Raw genomic sequence first — 22,526 nt, 5'->3', positions numbered from 1 at the left:
TTTGGAAATTTCTAGTGTGGGTCAATTGATGCCAGTTTTCATGGTGTCTGCCCCTAATTTTAGCTGTTTGGGAAGCTTCCTGTCACCCCTTAAGGTTATGTGCATACATATGGTATGGCCTCCCATTGAATCTAATGGCATTCGGGTTTGTTCGTCGCTCCGTTTAGCGAACATCTAAACGTTCAGTGAATCGAACTGAACCTTGAAAGGATCGCTCATCTCTACTGAATGCCCATGAGTACAGCACTCGGCACTGTGGCATTCAACAGTCCGGCACTAGAGCTACCGTGAGGTAACTTTTCTTACCAAAGTTCAAAGCCACTGGGTCTTCTGCGAGGCCCAGAAACCTCATAAGAAACTTTGATGAACATTTTAAGGTTACTGACATTTCCAGCTGCTGGAACACCTGAATGCTGTGAACTAAAGTTACCTTGGGCATGTATTTTACTGTACTTTTTAATAAATAAAAAATGAACAAAAACGGAGTGGTTACCAAAGTAATTATCATAAACAGCTGAGGGAAAGCCGATGGCTGGGGGTGATGTTAATATTCTGGGAATGGCCAATATTCATAAAGGTTCCCAAGCTATTAATATCAGCTCACAGCTTTTTGCTTAGCCTTTACTAGAAATTATAGGGGAGAGCCCCCTCAAAAAATGGCATGGGGTTCTTCGTATACTCAATAACCAGCAAAGGCTTAGCAGACAGCTGCGGGCTGATATTAATAGCCTAGGAAGGGGCTATGGTTATTGTCCCCCTCACAGACTAAAAACATCAGCTTTTAGCCGCCCCAGAAATGGCACTTCCATGTGCCAATTCTGGCGCTTGGCCTCGCTCTTCCCACTTGCCTTGGTGTGGTGGAAAGTGGGTTTCATATTTGTGGGGTTAAACAGCTAATTAGGCCTTGCGGCTGCACCCCAATATTAGACGTAACGATTTTTAAGTGGAAATCTGGCCTTCTGACTTGCCACTGAAACACAGTTTTATCACAAATGATTTTAATTAGCTACCGTATATACTCGGGTATAAGCTGAGATTTTCAGCACATTTTTTGTACTGATAACGCCCCCCTCAGCTTATACACGATTCATTGTCCAGAAAGCCTGGGGGGTAGCGGGGAGCCAGGAGTCAGACACCCACCAATCTGATGTTGATGACCTATCTTAAGAATATAAGAAATATGGATCTCCCGCTGACATCGCTGAGTCGGCGTGTGTGACGCGGATTCAGCGATGTCTTCACTGATAACCAGGGTAAACATCGGGTTACTAAACGCAGGGCCACGCTTAGCAACCCGATGTTTACCCTGGTTACCAGTGTAAATGTAAAAAAAAAAAAACAATACATACTTACATTCCGATGTCTGTCGCGTCCCCCGGCGTTCTGCTTCCCTGCACTGTGTCAGTGCCGGCCGGCCGTAAAGCAGAGCACAGCAGTGACATTACCACTCTGCTTTAGGGCCGGCGCTTACAGTGCAGGGAAGCAGAACGCCGGGGGACGCGACACCGGAATGTAAGTATGTAGTGTTTGGTTTTTTTTACATTTACACTGGTAACCAGGGTAAACATCGGGTTACTAAGTGCGGCCCTGCGCTTAGTAACCCGATGTTTACCCTGGTTACCTGGGGACTTCGGCATCGTTGGTCGCTGGAGAGCTGTCTGTGTGACAGCTCTCCAGCGACCACACAGCGACGCTGCAGCGATCGGCATCGTTGTCTAGATCGCTGCAGCATCGCTAAATGTGACGGTACCTTAAGAATATACCAAAAGAAAACAACATTTACTAGATAAGATCAATTTGGTTAAGAGTAAAGAAAATCGGAGGCTCGAACTGAGCCTATAGTATAGTACTATTTGCTCAATATTTGATGCTAAGGGGGTGGTGAGCTGGTAGTCTGATGTCAGTGGCTGAGTCTGTGGTTATACAAAGGTATGTTATCTATGGTAGTGAATAAGGCTTAGCCGCTTAGCATAGCCTCAATCCTTTCAACCATGTTACTTCCACAGAAAACACCAGCACAGTACATTATTATTCATGTAACATCCCAATTACTCATGTGCTGTATGTCACTGTGGACATCACATGAACAACTCCGCTGTATCTCAACAGAAGCTAAGAACCAGGACCTGAACTGTTCCAGGCTTGGATCAAATCCTTATAATTTATTTACATCCTTTACTCTGGATGATAGAGATTGTGCAATGGCAGATAGATTCCAGTTACAGACTCTAATTTTATGGATATACAGTTGTGTGAAAAAGTGTTTGCCCCTTCCCGATTTCCTATTCTTTTGCATGTTTGTCACACTTAAATATTTCAGATCATCAAACAAATTTAAATATTAGACAAAGATAACACAAAATTCAGTTTTTAAATGAAGGTCTTCATTAGTAAGGGAAAAAGAAATCCAAATCTACAGGGTCTACCACAGGGTATGTGGTCATGTGGGTATGTGGGTATGTGGGTATGTGGTCAGGGTACCATACCACAGGGTATGTGGTCATGTCACAGCATCTCAATCAGATTAAGGTCAGAACTTGTTGGTGTGTTTGGGATCATTGTACTGCTGCATAACCCAAGTGCGCTTCACACTGAGGTTGCGACTCACAAACAGGTGGCCAGACATGATGTCTAGCTTTTGAGGAACTTCTGATCTATTTCACTTTGTCAGGCAGGTCCTATTTAAGTGATTTCTTGATTGAGAACATGTGTGGCAGGGCTGAATGTTGCTAGGGAATTTTAGCTCAGCTTCCCAAAGATGTGATAAACCACAGTTAATTTATGTTTTAATAGGGTGGGGCAGTCACTTTTTCACACAGAGGTTTTAAAACGGCATTTTGTGTTTACTTGTGTTATCTTTGTCTAATGTATAAATTTGTTTGGTGATCGGAAATATTTCAGTGTGACAAACATGCAAAAGATTAGGAAATCTGGAAGGGGTCAAACACTTTTTCACACAACTGTATGTAAGAGTACTGTACAGTAAGTTCCTGTGTTGTTTCCCATACAGAAAATCTCATCTATTAAGAGATGTAGCAGTGCTGAATATCTCACAACTCACTGCATGTGTTATCCATTATCCACACTTAAATGGGCCTACTACTAATACTAACCTACAAAGCTGTGCATCTGTCTCCTCTTTATATCTCTGAGCTAATGTCCCGATATCTTCTCACATGTAACCTCCGGTTCTCCCAAGCTCTCCTCTCCTTCACACTCATACGTTCCTACCCCAAAACACTAATTAAGATGAGAGGGGCTAACAACACATGAAGGGCACATCTTGCTTAAACACACAGCTTTCCCGTATTAGTAGCGTTCACATGATTTCTATACTGATTTTGACAACCCTATATAATATGGTCACTCCTACCCCAACACACGCTTCCTGAAGAAGTTGCCACAAAACGAGCGTTGGGGCGGCAGGGATCAACCACACTAACTTACCAGTAAGTTCACTTTGTTATCTAATCTTGCGTTTGTGCCTGTACTGACTCACTTGAGAGTAATTTATCTTTAGTACCCTGTTGTCATTAATGGAGGCACATTTACTTTTAACAATCAAGTAATGTGTGTAGTGTTACTCTGTTTTGATCCCTGCACCATTGCCAGACAGCCGCTGTGCTCCTTATACTGTACATTTGCTTATATTTTGTCTATTTGATGAAAAATTGTAATAAAGAAGTTTTTCATGGCTAATATACTCGTTGTGTTTTTTACCCCTTTTTTGGGGGGTACAATATTATATTGAGTTTGCCCAGTTTTTGATTTGTTTGTTTATGGGTATATATTTAGTGTATCTAACCTACAAAGCTGTGCATAATCTTTTTCTTCTCTATATCTCTGACCTAATGTCCCAATATCTTTCCACATGTAACCTCCGGTTCTCCGAAGCTCTCCCCGCCTCCACACTCATACGTTCCTCACCCAATCGTCAACAAAAGCTTCTCCTGGGTATTCTTCATCCTCTGGAATCCTTGGAATCCTTTGCCCCATCATGTCCGATTATTCACCACATTCAGAACTTTCTAACTGAACTTGAAAACTCATCTTTTCAAGAAAGCTTGAAGCCTGATATAACCCACCTCACCACCACCTAAGCTGCTGTGACAACCCCCAACCTACTGTCTCCTTCATCATTATCAGTTCCTGTAGACTGTAAGCCCGCATGGTCAGGTCCCTCTCCTTTCTTTTCCAGTCTGTCATTGTTGGTTTGATCACTGTAATTCATATTTGTATTTTGTATGTAACACGTTTTCATGTACAACACCATGGAATCAATGGTGATCTAAAAATAAATAATAGTAACCTATCAGTACGTTTTTACACATTAAATTGTGGTATGGGTGTGTAGGCACTAATATCTTTTTTTTTACAGAGATTTAAAGTCCAGTTTTAAGAAATCTAGCATAGAAGCCAAATGCAAATCAGACTGGAAGTGCACTGGAGTTGGGTCATTGCACTTGAAGAAGCTGTCTCAATGCATTGACACACCCCAATCTACTTCCGGTCAGATTAGTTTATCATTTATATGCTAGATTTCTCATGATTAGGACATCAGATCGCAACCAAAACAGTATCAATTGTATTGACGGATACAGCCTAGCGCTATTTCCATATGTATAACTGGACTGATGGGTTCTCTTTAAATCAACCCCATTATAGTAACAACATGCACAATGGATGAAGTTCAAAGAGTTAAAAGCAACCTGTCAAGTGAAAACCCACTATTGACCTGCAGATATGGGGTTAATCTGCAGGTAAATAGTGTTCTGAACCTGCCCAGCACTTAGACTGCCACTGACGGGAGGAAATTAACTTTATTCCTCCTGGCAGCATTTGGGTTTTATTTACGAGTGTGGTGCCGGCGTGGGTTCAGTTATAGAGTTCGGGAGCTGTAATCGCATCCCCGGCACTGGCTGACAGTCATCCCTAATGCTGAGTTGCTTTCAGTCAGTGCTGTCGGCGTGGTTACAGCTGCCGCACTCTATGCAACAAGCGGGGATTGAACCAGTGAACCGGCACCGGTGGGGCTCCAATGACTGGAAACTGAACGCTGCTGAATGGCAGTGGGGGTTTAAGTGCAGGCGCCAGGCAGGTTAGTAACACTATTACCCTGAAGATTAACCCCATGTCTGCATGTTAATAGAAGTTTTTCAAATAATAAAAGGAGGAAAAAAAATCTACGCACTCCTAAGCGGAAGGTCATTACCACCGTTAAATTCCAAAATACAAATGATGATTATTTCTGTGGCTATTCAAGGACGCTTTGAGTTTACGAGCTCTACCCTTTAGTAGTCGAGATTGATTAAAGCCTGTCATTCGCTTCCCAGGCAAATACTAAATGGAAAAAGGACGCAGAAAAAAATATGCAAGGAAATGGGAAATCCCATCCGTACTATTATTCTAGATAGAGTCTTTATGACATCCTGAGCTGATAGATGGTAAATGTGCCAACTCTTAGGTCTCTCCTACTGCGACTACCATGATGACAGCATTAACTGCGGGCATGCTCGTTACCAGCAGTGGATGGAGAACATTTCTTTTCACAAAACAGGCTTGATGCAGAATCTGTTGCTTCGATTCTGATGTGTCGCTGTATTCTCCAGCACACAAAAGTCAGCACAGGCTGTAGCACACAGCAGTGTAATGAGCATCACTTTGCCAAGCAGGATCTCCTTTGGTAGCTAGGAGCTGTGCCATCTGAGCATGCTCTGCAATGTGAGAAGCCAGCACAGGGCTCCTCCGTCTCAGAGTAGCTGGTGAGATATCTTAAGAAAGCAGAAGTACAAGTCCATCAGCCTTTTCTTACTCTTACACCATGGTGGCTCCTATGATTCTTCTCCTTCAGCTGGTCCTTTTACTACACATACAAGGTAAGACCGGCGTTGTGTCATTCTGGAATTTCTCCTTGTCTATTTCTTGCTTTCTCCATATGACTCTTTTTTTTTTTATTCCTGGCATGTGGGTGCCGGGATGAAGGGAATGCAACTAATTTAAAGGGCATGTCTGTGCAGTCACCGAACAGGGTGCTATCTTGTCTTTTTAACCTATTCTTACTTGCTGATCCATTAATTCACCCAGATAGAGATATAGCAGAGCTGAATTTTTCATCTTCCAGTCTCTTTCGTGATAAAGAGTTCTAGCTGCAGCCTTTTGAAAACCACAAATGACTGCCACCTCTGATTAAAATATAAATAGATAAATTCATGATTTAAGGTCGTTCCTGCTAAATGATAAAAATCTAGAATTGATGTCGTAGTATGGAAAAATTAAGATGATTAAAATGTATGTTTATGTATAGTCAATCAGCCATGATTTATGGAATTTGGACTAATTATACTTTCAAGTGATTATTTTGCAAAGTTCTCCATTTCCTTTCACTAGTTTTTTTTTTACAGTCTCTAGACCGGGAATGGTGCAAGGAGTTTGTACCATTTATCATTCATGGCTTAATAAAATATTATTTAGCCTTTATACTTTTGCTGTTTTGACATTTTGTGTTAATATTTTTTGATTGGTTATGATAATGTGGCTCTTGGATTTTCTATAAATGCAGAGGTATAGAACTAGACAGTGGTTACTTATCACCCCTGTCTTCATCCTCAGTGATGACCTTAGGTCCATTAATTTAATGTAGGTAAAAGTTTTGTGAGGCTCAAATGTAGCAATGTTAAAGTTTCATATATCTATTTTATTATTACGGTATTTTTTATTTATTATATTTGCTTATATAGCGCCATCATATTCTCCAGCTCTTTACAGACATTATCAGCACTTGTCCCCATTGGGGCTCACAATCTAAATTCCCTATCAGTATGTCTGTGAAGTGTGGGAGGAAACTGGAGAATCCAGGGGAAACCAAGGGAAACACGGGGAGAGCATACAAACTTCTTGCAGGTGTTGTCCTTGGTGGGATTTAAACCCAGGACTCCAGCGCTGCAAGGCAACAGTACTAACAACTTTAAAGACTATGGTTTTTATCGGTGCAATCATATTTTTACAGTAAATGTGCATATGATATGACTAAGAAAAACATCATTGTGCATCTAGGATGAATAAAAACTCGTATTGTTTTCGCCTTTAACTTTTGGAGTTCCATCTCTATTTTTTTGTTCTTTATCCCTGGTGGATCTTTGCTGTCTATTGTTCTCGGAGGACTTTTTTTCATTTTCATTTGTGAAATGTGCTGCTCTGTTATTTATTTTCGAATATGCATTTCAGAGAGAGAAAGAAAAACAGAAAAGTAAATATTTTGTATATTTTTTTCTGTGTGTTGTATTTGTTTATTTTTATTGCTGTTGTTTATTACATAGTTTCTTTTCTTAGAATGCGGTGTGGCTTAATGTCTCTAATTACTGGGCACTTTTCTTCTTAGAATGCGGCGTGGCTTAATGTCTCTAATTACTGGGCACTTTTCTTTTTAGAATGCGGTGTGGCTTAATGTCTCTAATTACTGGGCACTTTTCTTCTTAGAATGCGGCGTGGCTTAATGTCTCTAATTACTGGGCACTATTCTTTTTAGAATGCGGTGTGGCTTAATGTCTGTAATTACTGGGCACTTTCACTTTTCTTCTTAGAATGCGGCGTGGCTTTATTGAACAATTTATATAAAGATCTTAAGCCTAAGTTGGGTCTCATGATCAGCTTTTGCTGAACTTTGATGTTGCAGATTTTCTGCACCAATTCTACACTAATTCTGCATCCATTAAGTTAAATATGTTACTTGTGTTTTTTTTCAAAAATACACAGTGCAAAAAATTCAGCAAAAACTCATTGTGGGAACGTTACCTAAATGTGATGTTGCCATCTATATTATTATTATTTATTATTATTTATTATTATAGCGCCATTTATTCCATGGCACTTTACATGTGAGGAGGGGTATACATAATAAAAACAAGTACAATAATCTTGAACAATACAAGTCATAACTGGTACAGGAGGAGAGAGGACCCTGCCCGCGAGGGCTCACAGTCTACAAGATCGCATTGTTTTCTTTGTTACCCTTGATTCTGGTAGAACACCACCTTGGATAATGTTTCCACGCTTTAAGTGCGATGACCTTAATGCCTGTACAATTTCCTTTCTCTCTATATGTGACAGATGAAATAAAAATGCATTGGCAGAAGGTATAGAAAAAGATGAATCCATCTAAAGTGGAGGGTGAGGAATTTTAGAGTCCCGAGCACAGATCTGTCTTACAGGCAGGAGATACATAACACATTAGCTCTCTGGAGAAGTGTGTTTCATTGCCAGAAAATGTGCAGGACAGCAGACTTGTTCTGGCACTGATACTTTGCAAGATTTGACTAATTGGATTAAGTTGCCAATAGGCCAGGAAGTTTTCATATTAATTACTCCAGTGGATCCCAGATCTAAGATATTTGATCTAAATGCCCTAGTTACACATCCCATACAGCTTCTCAGTCAGGAGGAATATTCCATAGTATTGTAAATACTACATACTAAACTACAGTGTTTACAAGGAATTAATACAAAGATTTGTGGTTAATGTAATAACAAGTTTATTCTTGTAAAACATATGTGTGCGGAGAGGTTCTGTAATAATACAGGCGCTTTCAAAATGTATATATATTTTGTCTAAAGATTATAAAAATTCCATTATACATAAAAAATATTATGTATATACATGCAATGTTTAATTTCCATATATACAGTATATACTGTATATATATATATATATATATATATATATATATATATATATTACTATGAAATTGATTCCAACACATTTGTTCCTAGTCTGAAAATTTCGCGATTTTCAATAATACTTCTAATATGTAACTCTTCTCTCAAAAGATAATATTTTATGCTCTTACATCCTGCTTTCACATTTATAACACATCATACAGATATTACAAGTTTTATTTAGTTTAATAATCTTTTCTTTTTAGAATGCATCGCGGTTACATTATTTACTTGGCCATCCATTAACCTTATATTTTATATAACTAAAATGTAAATGTATTTTTAAATAAAAATGGATAGTCTTCACAAAATTCACATACAGCAGACAAATAAATTACTACCATTTTTCATCTGACTAGATTCATTCTGCCTATATATATATATACTGACATATATATACATATATACTGATCAGATAGAACATTGTATATATATATATATATATATATATATATATATACATATGTGTGTTCTTTCAGCTCACCTCTCAAATGCTTAGTTAGATCTATGGGATGTGTAATCGTAGCAATAGTAAAGACAAGATATATACAGTGTCCAGCATCAATGAGTACACGCAAACAGATCTGTCAGAAAACCTTTCGTTTCCTTTCAATCAACTCTTTCTATGGAATCCCATACTACTACTACTCCCACAAATGTGGTCCACTGATGGCAAATGCGATTTGTTATTTTTCACATAAAAAAGTAATCTTCCTAATAAACTTAACTAAAGACCATATTGCAAAAATGAATACAACCCAGTTAAAGTCTACGGAGCAAAGTTACAGTTTAGATTACAAAATTTGAATGAACAAAAATTCAACCACCAGTAAGTCTAATTATTCATTAAGCAGACAGGTAACTATAAAAAGTATTACATAGCAAAGAACACCTATTCCCATTTCATGCTGTCAGCAATAGCACCACATGGAAAAGAAATGCCACATGACCTGAGGAAAAAAATAATTTCTTTATACAGGTAAGGTAAAGGCTATTAGAAGATCAGCAAAGCTTTACTTATCAGTCAGAATACTGGAGCAAAAATGATTTAAAAAATGAACAAAGATGGATCTGTAACCATCACACAGGGATGTTCATGCCAACTATGGAAGTTAGCATCTAAATAGAAGAATTTTCTGATGAGAAACGTTGAAGAAAATCAACATGCAAGTTCACTGTAGTTAGCTAAAGAATTAAAAAAGCCTGGATAAGTGATTCCCTTTACACAATACAGCGTATACTGCAGAGGAATGGTTTGCATGGGTTTTGCCACCAAAGGAAGCCTCTCCTAAAGCCCATGCACAAAAAAGCTCACCTATAATTTGCCAAGGTCTATGCTGAATAATACAGTATGAAGACTATAGAGACTGTATACTCTGGAGTGATGAGACCAAGATAATTGTTTTTTTTGGAACTGATGTCTTCCAATTTCTATGAGGTTGCAAAGGTGATTAATACTAAGAAAAATGTCTGGTCCCTACAGTGAAACATGGTGGTGGCAGTGTCCTTATGTGGGGCTACATGAGTGTTGCTGGTGTCAGGGAGCTACAATTCTTTGATGGTATCATCAACTCACAGATGTACAGCTCTATATTGAAAGAAAATATGCTACCATCACTCCATGCCCTTGAAAGATGCACATTTTTCCAACATGGCAATGATCCAAAAAACACTAAGGCCACTGTTGCATTTATGAAGGTGAATGTGATCCAGTGGTCAAGTGTGTCTCCTGATCTGAACTCAACCAAACACCTATGGGGAATTCTGAAGAGACAAGTTGAGTATCGCTCTCCATCCAGCATTTAGGCTCTAAAAGAGGTCATTCTTAAAGAATGGAAAAAATAGATGATGCAATATGTTGCTAACTTGTTCAGTCCATGCCTTGAAGACTTGATGGTGTCCTTGAAAATCATGGAGATCATACAAAATACTAGATGTAATAGTCTTTGATGTTGGGTGTATTCATTTTTGCATCAACTAATTTTAGTAAAACTGAAGATTTTGGATGCAACTTGTATTATTGACCTTACTTTCATGTAATGAGTTAAAAATGATCTATGTGCTAGGTGCCGGGATTCGTCCGCTGCATGTGGTAAATCCCGCATCTGCAGTCTCCCATCTTTGGCCTCTGTGGGTGCTGCTGAGCATAGACATTGGTCCCAGCATCTTTCTCAGGCTCGTGCTATTTGTCTGGTTACTGCTGGCTCTTCAGTCAAGCCTATGGTAACCAGCGTTAGGCAGCAACGAGCGAATGCTCTGGAGACTAAGTCCAGAAATCACTCTACTGAGCATGCTCGTGATGTGGCGACGTCTCATTGGTGGTCGGTCGTCAGCTGCTCTGGTGATGTGGCAGCTGTGTATTGGTCCACGGGCAAGGTCCTGTCCGGCTGGACTTGAGCTTTACATATAAAAGGCTCTCAGAGGTGCATGCCGGTGCGCTAGTATCAACCTTTTTACATCTATGTATGAGACATTGCTACAGTGTGGGATATGTCAGCATGTGCTCAGGGTCGGCGGTAAGCCATTAAAATTCTGGTACCTCCGGAGAGGAATCGGCTGAGTATTTTTGCTGGCTGTGTTACCACTGTTTTCTATTTACCCCGTGTGCGGGTTTCGATCACATGTGAGGTTAACGGGGATCGTATGTGGCGTCATTTCTATTCCATTACTGTGTGCAAGTGACACAGCTCTATAGCAGATCATCTATTCCGTGACTGTGTGCGAGTGACACAGCTTCGTGTGTAGTTCACTGAGTGACGTTGAACTCAGTGAGTGCTAGCAATCACTCGCTGTGTGTTCCGTCATTGTTCACACTATCTGCAGTTTAACATCTCTGCATGGTGGACCCAGGGTTGCGAATCCACTTTCTCAATTACATTATTTAATGCAATCCGCCAACCCTAACACTATGAGACTCAGTCTTGTCAAAATTTTAAATTGACAAGTACTTTTAACAAATTATACTTGTGTTGACTGAGAAATTGATTAAAATCTTACCTTTCAAGGATATATAACATCAACATGACATTAAAATATTGTTTTTCCTTTTCCCCTCCCAACACACACATATTGCCAAAGCAATTATGACTCATTGAGAACTTGACTTCACAAACAAGACCTTGGAAATTGTTCTGTGATATCTGGCACCAAAGTGTTAGCGGTAGATCTCTAAATCCTGTACATTGTATTGTGAGGCCCCATGATTCAGATTTGTTCTTTCAGCAAATACCAAAGATGCGTAGATTAAGATCTGGAAAATATGGAGACAAGTTATCCACAATATGCAGTTTGACATGTTCCTTAAGCCACTACTGAACAATTTGTGCACTGTAGCAGGGTACATTATACTGCTACAAGAGGTCATTATACCAAGGTTAACTACTGTCATGAAGGCATGTGCTTACTTAGGCAGGTAAAATTTGTGAAAGGAACATCCACGTGAATGTTAGGGCCATAGGCTTCATAGAACAATTACATTGCCCCTGTTGATGAGAATTCTGCATATAGTGCATCCCGGTACCATCTGCTGCCAGGTAAGTAAAACACATCTGGCCAACCCAGTGTAAAAGAAAATTTGATTACGAGACCAAAACTCTTTTTACATTGCTTGATGACCTAGTCCCGACACTCATGTGGCCATATCAGTGGTGAAGGGTCAGCATTGGCTTTCTAAATTATGTATGAGTACTTGGAGTCATACAGAACGAGCTGTAATGCACTATGTGATACACCGTATCATAGCCAGAGAAACCATTTCAGCAATTAGAGTTACAGCAGTTCTTCTGTGGGATTGGACCAGATTGGCTAGCTTTCATGTCAGATAAGCATAAATGAAACTTGTATGCCTAATTCCTATCACCAGTACACCAATTGATCTTCATTCAAGCACTTTTGGTAGGTACTAACCGCTGCATACACAGAATACCGCACAAAATCTGATGTTCTAGAGATGCTACGAGTCATTCATCTACTCATCACAATTTCATTCTTTCAGAGTTGCTAAGAGCCACTCAGATTCTTACCCTTGCCCATTTTCCTGCTTTCAATGCATTAACTTGAAAAAACTGACTATTTACTTGCTGGCTAATATAACCCATGTACCAACAGCAATGGCAGGTGCCATAAGTATGAGATATTCAACCTTATTAAATAGAAACTGTACTTTCAACAAACTGTTCATAAATCAGTATAGATAGATAGACATGTACAGTATAAAGGAACTATGCTGGTGGGGTAAAGAATTAAGATCAATGATAAAATGCATTGCCCTTTAAAATCAGCTAGCAGAATTTATGAGAGGGCAGAAAATAATGATAATGCTGCCGCACAAAAATCTCCTATGAGAGAGTTCATCTAAGATAGGAGACAAGCATAGATAGTTGCTGCTACTGGCTTCATGTTAGGAACCTAGCATCAATGTCCCAGGGTAAAGATCATATCTAAATTAGGAACCGATAATGTAAAGTAATTTTATCTTGAGACATGTTGTCAGTAAAATTCAGCAGCTCATGTAGGACACAGCGGGAGCCTCGATGCAAGTTTCACCGCCTTAACTTCATCAGGAGGTGTGGCTTTGTTGCTATCTACCTGCTTGTTATGGTAGGCACCGATCCTTGATAGCACAGACTGGTCACAGACCTTTCCTGCAATTGATTCAGTGGCTTCCACTGACGTCACGTCAACAGAGCAACTGCTTTTCTTCCATTCTACTCTGTTGACGGGGTGTGAATGCTGATGTCATGCTGATTGACAGCTGGTTCCCCATTGCCTTACTGCAGTGAACCAGCTTTTAATCAGCATCATGTCAGGAGTCATGCCCCATTGACAGAGCAGCCGAGGAGAAGAACAGCTGCCCTGTTGATGCGAAGCAGCTAAATCCTCATCAATGAAATGCTAGGTGAGTTGTCGAGAGACAAAGAAAACCCTTTATTAAGGGTCACCAAGAAGAGGTGCGAAACCGGCTAAATAAGATTAAAATAGATAAATCTCTGGGTCCCAATGGCATACACCCACGAGTACTAAGAGAACTAAGTAATATAATAGACAAACCATTATTTCTTACATTTAGGGACTCTATAGCAACGGGGTCTGATCCACCAGAGGCCAGTAAGTCTAACCCCTATTGTTGGTAAAATATTTGAAGGGTTTCTGAGGGATGTTATTCTGGATTATCTCAATGAGAATAACTGTTCAACTACATATCAGCATGGGTTTATGAGGAATCGCTCCTGTCAAACCAATGTAATCAGTTTTTATGAAGAGGTAAGCTATAGACTGGACCAAGGTGAGTCATTGAACGTGGTATATCTTGATTTTTCTAAAGCATTTAATACTGTGCCGCACAAGAGGTTGGTACACAAAATGAGAATTCTGGGTCTCGGGAAAAATGTATGTAAATGGGTAAGTAACTGGCTTAGCGATAGAAAAAAAGAGTGTGGTTATGAATGGTTTATTCTCTAACTGGGTCGCTGTGATCAGTGGGGCACCGCAAGGATCGGTGTTGGGACCTATTCCCTTTAACATGTTTACTAACGATCTGGTAGAAGGTTTACACAGTAAAATATCGATATTTGCAGATGATATAAAATTATGTAAAGCAGTCAATACAAGAGAAGATAGTAATCTGCTACAGATGGATCTGGTTAAGTTGGAAGCTTGGGCCGAATGGTGGCAGATGAAGTTTAACAATGATAATTGTAAGGTTATACACATGGGAAGAAGGAATCACCATTACACACTGAACGGGAAACCACTGGGTAAATCTGACATGGAGAAGGACTTGGGGATGCTAGTTAATGATAAACTTACCTGGAGCAGCCGGTGCCAGGCAGCAGCTGCCAAGGCAAATAGGATCATGGGGTGCATTAAAAGAGGTCTGGATACACATGATGAGAGCATTATACTGCCTCTGTACAAATCCCTGGTGAGACCGCACATGGAATACTGTGTACAGTTTTGGGCACCGGTGCTCAGGAACAATATAATGGAACTAGAGCGAGTACAAAGGAGGGCAACAAAATTAATAAAGGGGATGGGGGAACTACAACACCCAGAGATTAGCAAAATTAGGATTATTTAGTCTAGAAAAAAGACGACTGAGGGGTGAACTAAGTATATAAGGGGACAATACAAATATCTCTCCGAGGATCTGTTTATACCAAGAAAAGTGATGGTCACAAGGGGGCATTCTCTGCGTCTGGAGGAGAGAAGGTTTTTCCACCAACATAGAAGAGGATTCTTTACTGTTAGGGCAGTGAGTAGCTGGAATTCTTTGCCTGAGGAGGTGGTGATGGCGAACTCAGTCAAGGGGCTCAAGAGCGGCCTGGATGTCTTCCTGGAGCGTAACAATATTGTATCTTACAGTCATTAGGTTCTTTAGAAGGACGTAGATCTGGTGACTTATTCTGACGGAATATAGGCTGAACTGGATGGACAAATGTCTTTTTTCGGCCTTGCTAACTATGTTACTATGTTACTATGACTGCTGTTGTGAATTAGACTTTTTGGCTCCCTCTTGTGGTTACTAGTGATATGACTCTGGGATTGTCTTTCCTCAGTTTGGCACCCACCTGGGTCGTTAGTCCAGGGGTGTTGCTATATAAACTTCCTGGATCCTTAGTCCAGTGCCTGGCATCGTTGTAATCAGATCCTTTCTGTTTGCTCCTGTCTGCTGGTCCTGGTTCGTGCAAAATTAAGCTAAGTCCTGCTTCTTTGTTTTTTGGTTATTTGCTTGCTCTTATTTTTGTCCAGCTTGTACTAAATGTGATTCCTGACCTTGCTGGAAGCTCTAGGGGGCTGGTGTTCTCCCCCCGGGCCGTTAGACGGTTCGGGGGTTCTTGAATATCCAGCGTGGATATTTTGATAGGGTTTTTGCTGACCATATAAGTCATCTTTCTATATTCTGCTATTAGCTAGTGGGCCTCTCTTTGCTAAATTCCTAGCTCATTCTTACGTTTGTCTTTTCCTCTTACCTCACCGTTATTATTTGTTGGGGGCTTGTATCCAACTTTTGGGGTCTTTTCTCTGGAGGCAAGAAAGGTCTTTCTTTTCCCTTCTAGGGTTAGTTAGTTCTCCGGCTGGCGCGAGACATCTAGAACCAACGTAGGCACGTTCCCCGGCTGCTGCTATTTGTGGTGCTAGGATTAGATATATGGTCAGCTCAGTTACCACTGCTCTATGAGCTGGTTTTTTGTGTTTGCAGACTTAGTAATTATTTCTGAGACCCTCTGCCATTGGGGTCATAACAGTATGCCAGGCCAACATTGAATGTTTAATGCATTGCAGAAGTGGGATAATAAGAAAGGAAATTCTGAGTTTTTTTTTTTTTTTCCTCTCTTCCTCCCCTTTACCTCTGAGTGGCTTGTGCTTGCTGCAGACATGAATGTCCAGACCTTGATTACAAGTGTAGACCAGCTTGCTGCTCGTGTGCAGGGCATACAAGATTTTGTTACCAGTAGTCCAATGTCTGAACCTAAAATACCTATTCCTGAACTGTTTTCTGGAGACCGATTTAAGTTTAGGAATTTCAGGAATAATTGTAAATTGTTTCTATCTCTGAGACCCCGTTCATCTGGAGATTCAGCTCAGCAAGTTAAAATTGTTATCTATTTTTTACGGGGCGACCCTCAGGATTGGGCTTTCTCGCTAGCGCCAGGAGATCCGGCATTGGCAAATATTGATGCGTTTTTTCTGGCGCTCGGATTGCTTTACGAGGAACCCAATCTTGAAGTTCAGGCAGAAAAAGGGTTGCTGGCTATTTCTCAGGGCCAGGATGAAGCTGAAGTGTATTGCCAAAAATTTCGGAAATGGTCCGTGCTTACTCAGTGGAATGAGTGTGCTCTGGCCGCAAATTTCAGAAATGGCCTTTCTGAAGCCATTAAGAATGTGATGGTGGGTTTCCCCATTCCTACAAGTCTGAACGATTCCATGGCGCTGGCTATTCAAATTGACCGGCATGTGCGGGAGCGCAAAACCGCTAATCCTCTGGTGGTGTTGTTTGAACAAACACCTGATTTAATGCAATGTGATAGAATTCAGACTAGAAATGAGCGGAAAAATCATAGACGTCAGAATGGGTTGTGTTTTTACTGTGGTGATTCTACACATGTTATATCAGCATGCTCTAAACGCCTAACAAGGGTTGTTAGTCCTGTCGCCATTGGTAATTTGCAACCTAAATTTATTTTGTCTGTGACTTTAATTTGCTCATTGTCTTCTTACCCTGTTATGGCGTTTGTGGATTCAGGCGCTGCCCTGAGTCTTATGGATCTGTCATTTGCCAACGCTGTGGTTTTGTTCTTGAACCGTTGGTAAATCCTATTCCTCTTAGAGGTATTGATGCTACACCATTGGCGGAAAATAAACCGCAGTTTTGGACGCAGGTAACCATGTGCATGACTCCTGAACATCGGGAGGTGATTCGTTTTCTTGTTCTGCATAAAATGCATGATTTGGTCGTTTTGGGTCTGCCATGGTTACAGACCCATAATCCAGTCTTGGATTGGAAGGCAATGTCTGTGTCAAGTTGGGGCTGTCAGGGAATTCATGGTGATTCTCCGCCGGTGTCTATTGCTTCCTCTACTCCTTCGGAAGTTCCTGAGTATTTGTCTGATTATCAGGATGTATGAGAACAAAACCAGGCAACATATTTGATACAGGAGGGGTGAAAGCACTAAGTAGTGCAACGCAACCCCCCACCAAAAAAGGGAACCAGCTCCATGAAAGACATTGAAAGAAGGAGAACAATAGGAGACAATAGGTATTTAGCCAATAGAAAATACTTTATTAAATGGCATATGATTTACATGCTTAGTAGCAAAAATATACATAAAAGCATTCAGTAAATGAATACAGTGCTCAAGGAGGTTAAAAGAGAGAGTGGAAAGCAACCCACCGGTGTGCGCTGTGAACGGAGACTACTACATAGGTTAACCATGTGTATGGTCTGCTGCTGTGAATACAAGATTACCTATGATGGCAGTAAAACGCCATGTGGCATAAGGATAAAGAAATACAAATTGCAGCGCTTACCAGTAGAGAACTCCGAAGCAGGGCACACCGGATGGGGTCCACAAAAACGCCCCGATGCGCGTTTCGCCCACAAGAAGATGGCTTTATCAAGGGGAGATAGAGCCTAGGTGTATATGATGCCCCTTAAATACATCCGGTGAATAGCCGAAGATTTGTCATCTGACCGGTGTGAGCCAATGGTAGCAACGTGTACGGCGCATGCGTGCGCCCCAAACCAAACCCGGCGCCGCAAATCGCGTCACACACCGCCACAGGTGCACCCGGGATGAAACCAGAGCGCACGCGCGAGGTGCGCGAGCGCGGCCGAGTCGGCGGGCAGAGGAGAGAGGCGCAGCGCAGGCGCACAGATATAAAGGTGTAAGAGAGTACCAGCGGTATAGAAGGGCGCATGCGCGCACCACCAGCCGAGCCAGACGTCACGGCAGGCGTCATGCCCGCGGGGGCGCCTGGGGATGAGGATCCCCAGCGCGCACGCGCAAAGCAAAAGAGACGCCGCCGCGACGGGTGGCAGGGCCAGGTGTGCAGCGCATGCGCTCCACCGCAGGAGCAAACCAGATGTATCAGGATGTATTCAGCGAGTCCAGGTCCAGTGCTCTGCCTCCTCATAGGGACTGTGACTGCGCCATAGATTTGATTCCAGGTAGTAAATTTCCTAAGGGAAGACTATTTAATCTGTCTGTACCTGAGCATGCCGCAATGCGTTCGTATATCAAGGAGTCTCTGGAGAATGGGCATATCCGTCCATCCTCTTCCCCTCTTGGTGCGGGATTCTTTTTTGTGGCCAAGAAGGACGGATCTTTGAGACCTTGTATTGACTATCGGCTTCTGAATAAAATCACTGTTAAATTTCAGTATCCTTTGCCTCTGTTGTCGGACTTGTTTGCCCGGATTAAAGGTGCCAAGTGGTTCACCAAGATAGATCTTCGTGGTGCGTACAACCTTGTGCGCATTAAGCAAGGAGATGAATGGAAGACTGCATTTAATACGCCCGAAGGTCATTTTGAGTACTTGGTGATGCCTTTTGGGCTCTCTAATGCTCCCTCAGTGTTTCAGTCCTTTATGCATGATATTTTCCGGAAGTATCTGGATAAATTTATGATTGTTTATCTGGATGATATTCTGGTTTTCTCTGAAGATTGGGACTCACATGTGGAGCAGGTCAGGATGGTGTTTCAGGTTTTGCGTGAGAATGCTTTGTTTGTTAAGGGCTCAAAGTGTCTCTTTGGAGTACAGAAGGTTCCCTTTTGGGGGTTTATTTTTTCCCCTTCTGCTGTGGAGATGGACCCAGTCAAGGTCCGAGCTATTCATGATTGGACTCAACCCACGTCAGTTAAGAGTCTTCAGAAGTTCTTGGGTTTTGCTAACTTCTACCGTCGTTTTATCGCTAATTTTTCTAGCGTTGTTAAACCTTTGACGGATATGACCAAGAAAGGTTCTGATGTTGCTAACTGGGCTCCTGCAGCCGTGGAGGCGTTCCAAGAGTTGAAGCGCCGGTTTACTTCGGCGCCTGTTTTGTGCCAGCCTGATGTCTCACTTCCCTTTCAGGTCGAAGTGGATGCTTCTGAGATTGGGGCAGGGGCCGTTTTGTCGCAGAGAGGCCCTGGTTGCTCGGTAATGAGACCATGTGCTTTCTTCTCTAGGAAGTTTTCGCCTGCTGAGCGGAATTATGATGTTGGCAATCGGGAGTTGCTGGCCATGAAGTGGGCATTTGAGGAGTGGCGTCATTGGCTCGAGGGTGCTAAGCATCGTGTGGTGGTCTTGACTGATCACAAAAATTTGATGTATCTCGAGTCTGCTAAACGCCTGAATCCTAGACAGGCCCGCTGGTCATTGTTTTTCTCCCGTTTTGACTTTGTGGTCTCGTATTTACCAGGTTCAAAGAATGTGAAGGCTGATGCTCTTAAAAGGAGCTTTGTGCCTGACTCTCCTGGAGTCGCAGAACCAGTTGGTATTCTTAAAGAGGGAGTTATCTTGTCAGCCATTTCTCCTGATTTGCGACGTGTGTTGCAGAGATTTCAGGCTGGTAGACCTGACTCTTGTCCACCTGACAGACTGTTTGTTCCTGATAAGTGGACCAGCAGAGTCATTTCCGAGGTTCATTCCTCGGTGTTGGCAGGGCATCCGGGAATTTTTGGCACCAGAGATCTGGTGGCTAGGTCCTTTTGGTGGCCTTCCTTGTCACGGGATGTGCGGTCATTTGTGCAGTCCTGTGGGACTTGTGCTCGAGCTAAGCCTTGCTGTTCTCGTGCCAGCGGGTTGCTCTTGCCCTTGCCTGTCCCGAAGAGGCCTTGGACACACATTTCCATGGATTTCATTTCAGATCTCCCGGTGTCTCAGGGCATGTCTGTCATCTGGGTGATATGTGATCGCTTCTCCAAGATGGTCCATTTGGTTCCTTTGCCTAAGCTGCCTTCCTCTTCCGATCTGGTTCCTGTGTTCTTTCAGAATGTGGTTCGTTTACACGGCATTCCTGAGAATATTGTGTCTGACAGAGGATCCCAGTTTGTTTCCAGGTTCTGGCGATCCTTTTGTGTTAGGATGGGCATTGATTTGTCGTTTTCGTCTGCCTTTCATCCTCAGACTAATGGACAAACGGAGCGAACTAATCAGACTCTGGAGGCTTATTTGAGGTGTTTTGTTTCGGCAGATCAGGATGATTGGGTGACCTTCTTGCCGTTGGCTGAGTTTGCCCTTAATAATCGGGCTAGTTCCGCTACTTTGGTTTCGCCATTTTTCTGCAACTCTGGTTTCCACCCTCGTTTTTCCTCGGGACATGTGGAGCCTTCTGACTGTCCTGGGGTAGATTCTGTGGTGGATAGGTTGCAGCAGATCTGGAATCATGTGGTGGACAACTTAAAGTTGTCACAGGAGAAGGCTCAGCGTTTTGCCAACCGCCGCCGCGGTGTGGGTCCCCGACTTCGTGTTGGGGATTTGGTATGGCTGTCTTCTCGATTTGTTCCTATGAAGGTCTCCTCTCCTAAATTTAAGCCTCGCTTCATCGGTCCTTACAAGATATTGGAAATCCTTAATCCTGTGTCCTTTCGCTTGGATCTTCCGGTGTCGTTTGCCATTCACAACGTGTTCCATAGGTCTTTGTTGCGGCGGTACGTTGTACCTGTGGTTCCTTCTGTTGAGCCTCCTGCTCCGGTGTTGGTTGAGGGCGAGTTGGAGTACGTGGTGGAGAAGATCTTGGATTCTCATCTCTCCAGACGGAGGCTTCAGTATCTGGTCAAGTGGAAGGGCTATGGTCAGGAGGATAATTCCTGGGTGGTTGCCTCTGATGTGCATGCGGCCGATTTAGTTCATGCCTTTCACGCTGCTCATCCTGATCGCCCTGGTGGTCTTGGTGAGGGTTCGGTGACCCCTCCTTAAGGGGGCGGTACTGTTGTGAATTAGACTTTTTGGCTCCCTCTTGTGGTTACTAGTGATATGACTCTGGGATTGTCTTTCCTCAGTTTGGCACCCACCTGGGTCGTTAGTCCAGGGGTGTTGCTATATAAACTTCCTGGATCCTTAGTCCAGTGCCTGGCATCGTTGTAATCAGATCCTTTCTGTTTGCTCCTGTCTGCTGGTCCTGGTTCGTGCAAAATTAAGCTAAGTCCTGCTTCTTTGTTTTTTGGTTATTTGCTTGCTCTTATTTTTGTCCAGCTTGTACTAAATGTGATTCCTGACCTTGCTGGAAGCTCTAGGGGGCTGGTGTTCTGCCCCCGGGCCGTTAGACGGTTCGGGGGTTCTTGAATATCCAGCGTGGATATTTTGATAGGGTTTTTGCTGACCATATAAGTCATCTTTCTATATTCTGCTATTAGCTAGTGGGCCTCTCTTTGCTAAATTCCTAGCTCATTCTTACGTTTGTCTTTTCCTCTTACCTCACCGTTATTATTTGTTGGGGGCTTGTATCCAACTTTTGGGGTCTTTTCTCTGGAGGCAAGAAAGGTCTTTCTTTTCCCTTCTAGGGTTAGTTAGTTCTCCGGCTGGCGCGAGACATCTAGAACCAACGTAGGCACGTTCCCCGGCTGCTGCTATTTGTGGTGCTAGGATTAGATATATGGTCAGCTCAGTTACCACTGCCCTATGAGCTGTTTTTTTGTGTTTGCAGACTTAGTAATTATTTCTGAGACCCTCTGCCATTGGGGTCATAACAGACTGCTCAGTGCCAGCACTGTGTAGAACAGCTAGCAACGACCTGCCTGTTAGTTTTCAGGACCTTGTTATAAAAAAAGTCCTGAATAAACCCTTTAACTTTCATCATGATGCTGCTGCTTCTCTTATGCTAAGAAATGAAGTGCAGGAATACCTCTCTGTGTGCCTGCAGTGGAGATAACAAAGCAACTAGTCTCCTCCCACCAACTCAGAGTCAATTGCAAACTGGATAGAAGCTGTAGATAAGAAAACTGGTGGATCTTCCAGATAAAAGCAATATAATAGACTGACATAGTGCTGATCCTCATGTATACATGCTGGACAGTTAATTGTGAAAAATCACATAGAATTACAATTATCCTTAAAGTTTAAGCCAAATGGGTTTAGTGTTATGGCTAATCCATGTATATGTGTTATATATGTGTAAGGGGTGGCAGAAACTGGTGTATGCCCCACCCTTTAAAATATGCCCTGGGTAATTGTTTGTATAATATTATGCTATTACAAATGCTGCTGTGTATGTATATGACCCTCATGTATAGGTTGTTATAGGGAAAGCACAGTGCTTAATTTGGCCACTAGATGGGGCACAAAAAAACATGTGAATAGTTAAGATAGGAGGGGCATGGTGGATAAGACAG

The 22,526-nt window shown here is 42.1% G+C and overlaps 1 protein-coding gene across 1 annotated transcript in view; it reads left to right on the top strand.

Annotated features, from left to right (window-relative positions):
* Positions 1-5,640: 5,640 nt before the first annotated feature.
* RXFP2 (relaxin family peptide receptor 2) overlaps positions 5,641-22,526 on the top strand; it is a 347,803-nt gene continuing 330,917 nt past the window's right edge. The window contains exon 1 of the mRNA XM_077298262.1: positions 5,641-5,876. Coding sequence (XP_077154377.1) covers positions 5,822-5,876 — 55 coding nt within the window. The 5' untranslated portion in view covers positions 5,641-5,821. The remainder of the gene's footprint in view (positions 5,877-22,526) is intronic.

The sequence above is a fragment of the Ranitomeya variabilis genome, chromosome 3 (genome assembly GCF_051348905.1).
Source record: "Ranitomeya variabilis isolate aRanVar5 chromosome 3, aRanVar5.hap1, whole genome shotgun sequence".
NCBI lineage: Eukaryota > Metazoa > Chordata > Amphibia > Anura > Dendrobatidae > Ranitomeya > Ranitomeya variabilis.
Note: the sequence above shows the minus strand (reverse complement) of the source record. Positions and strands in the feature narration are given on the sequence as shown.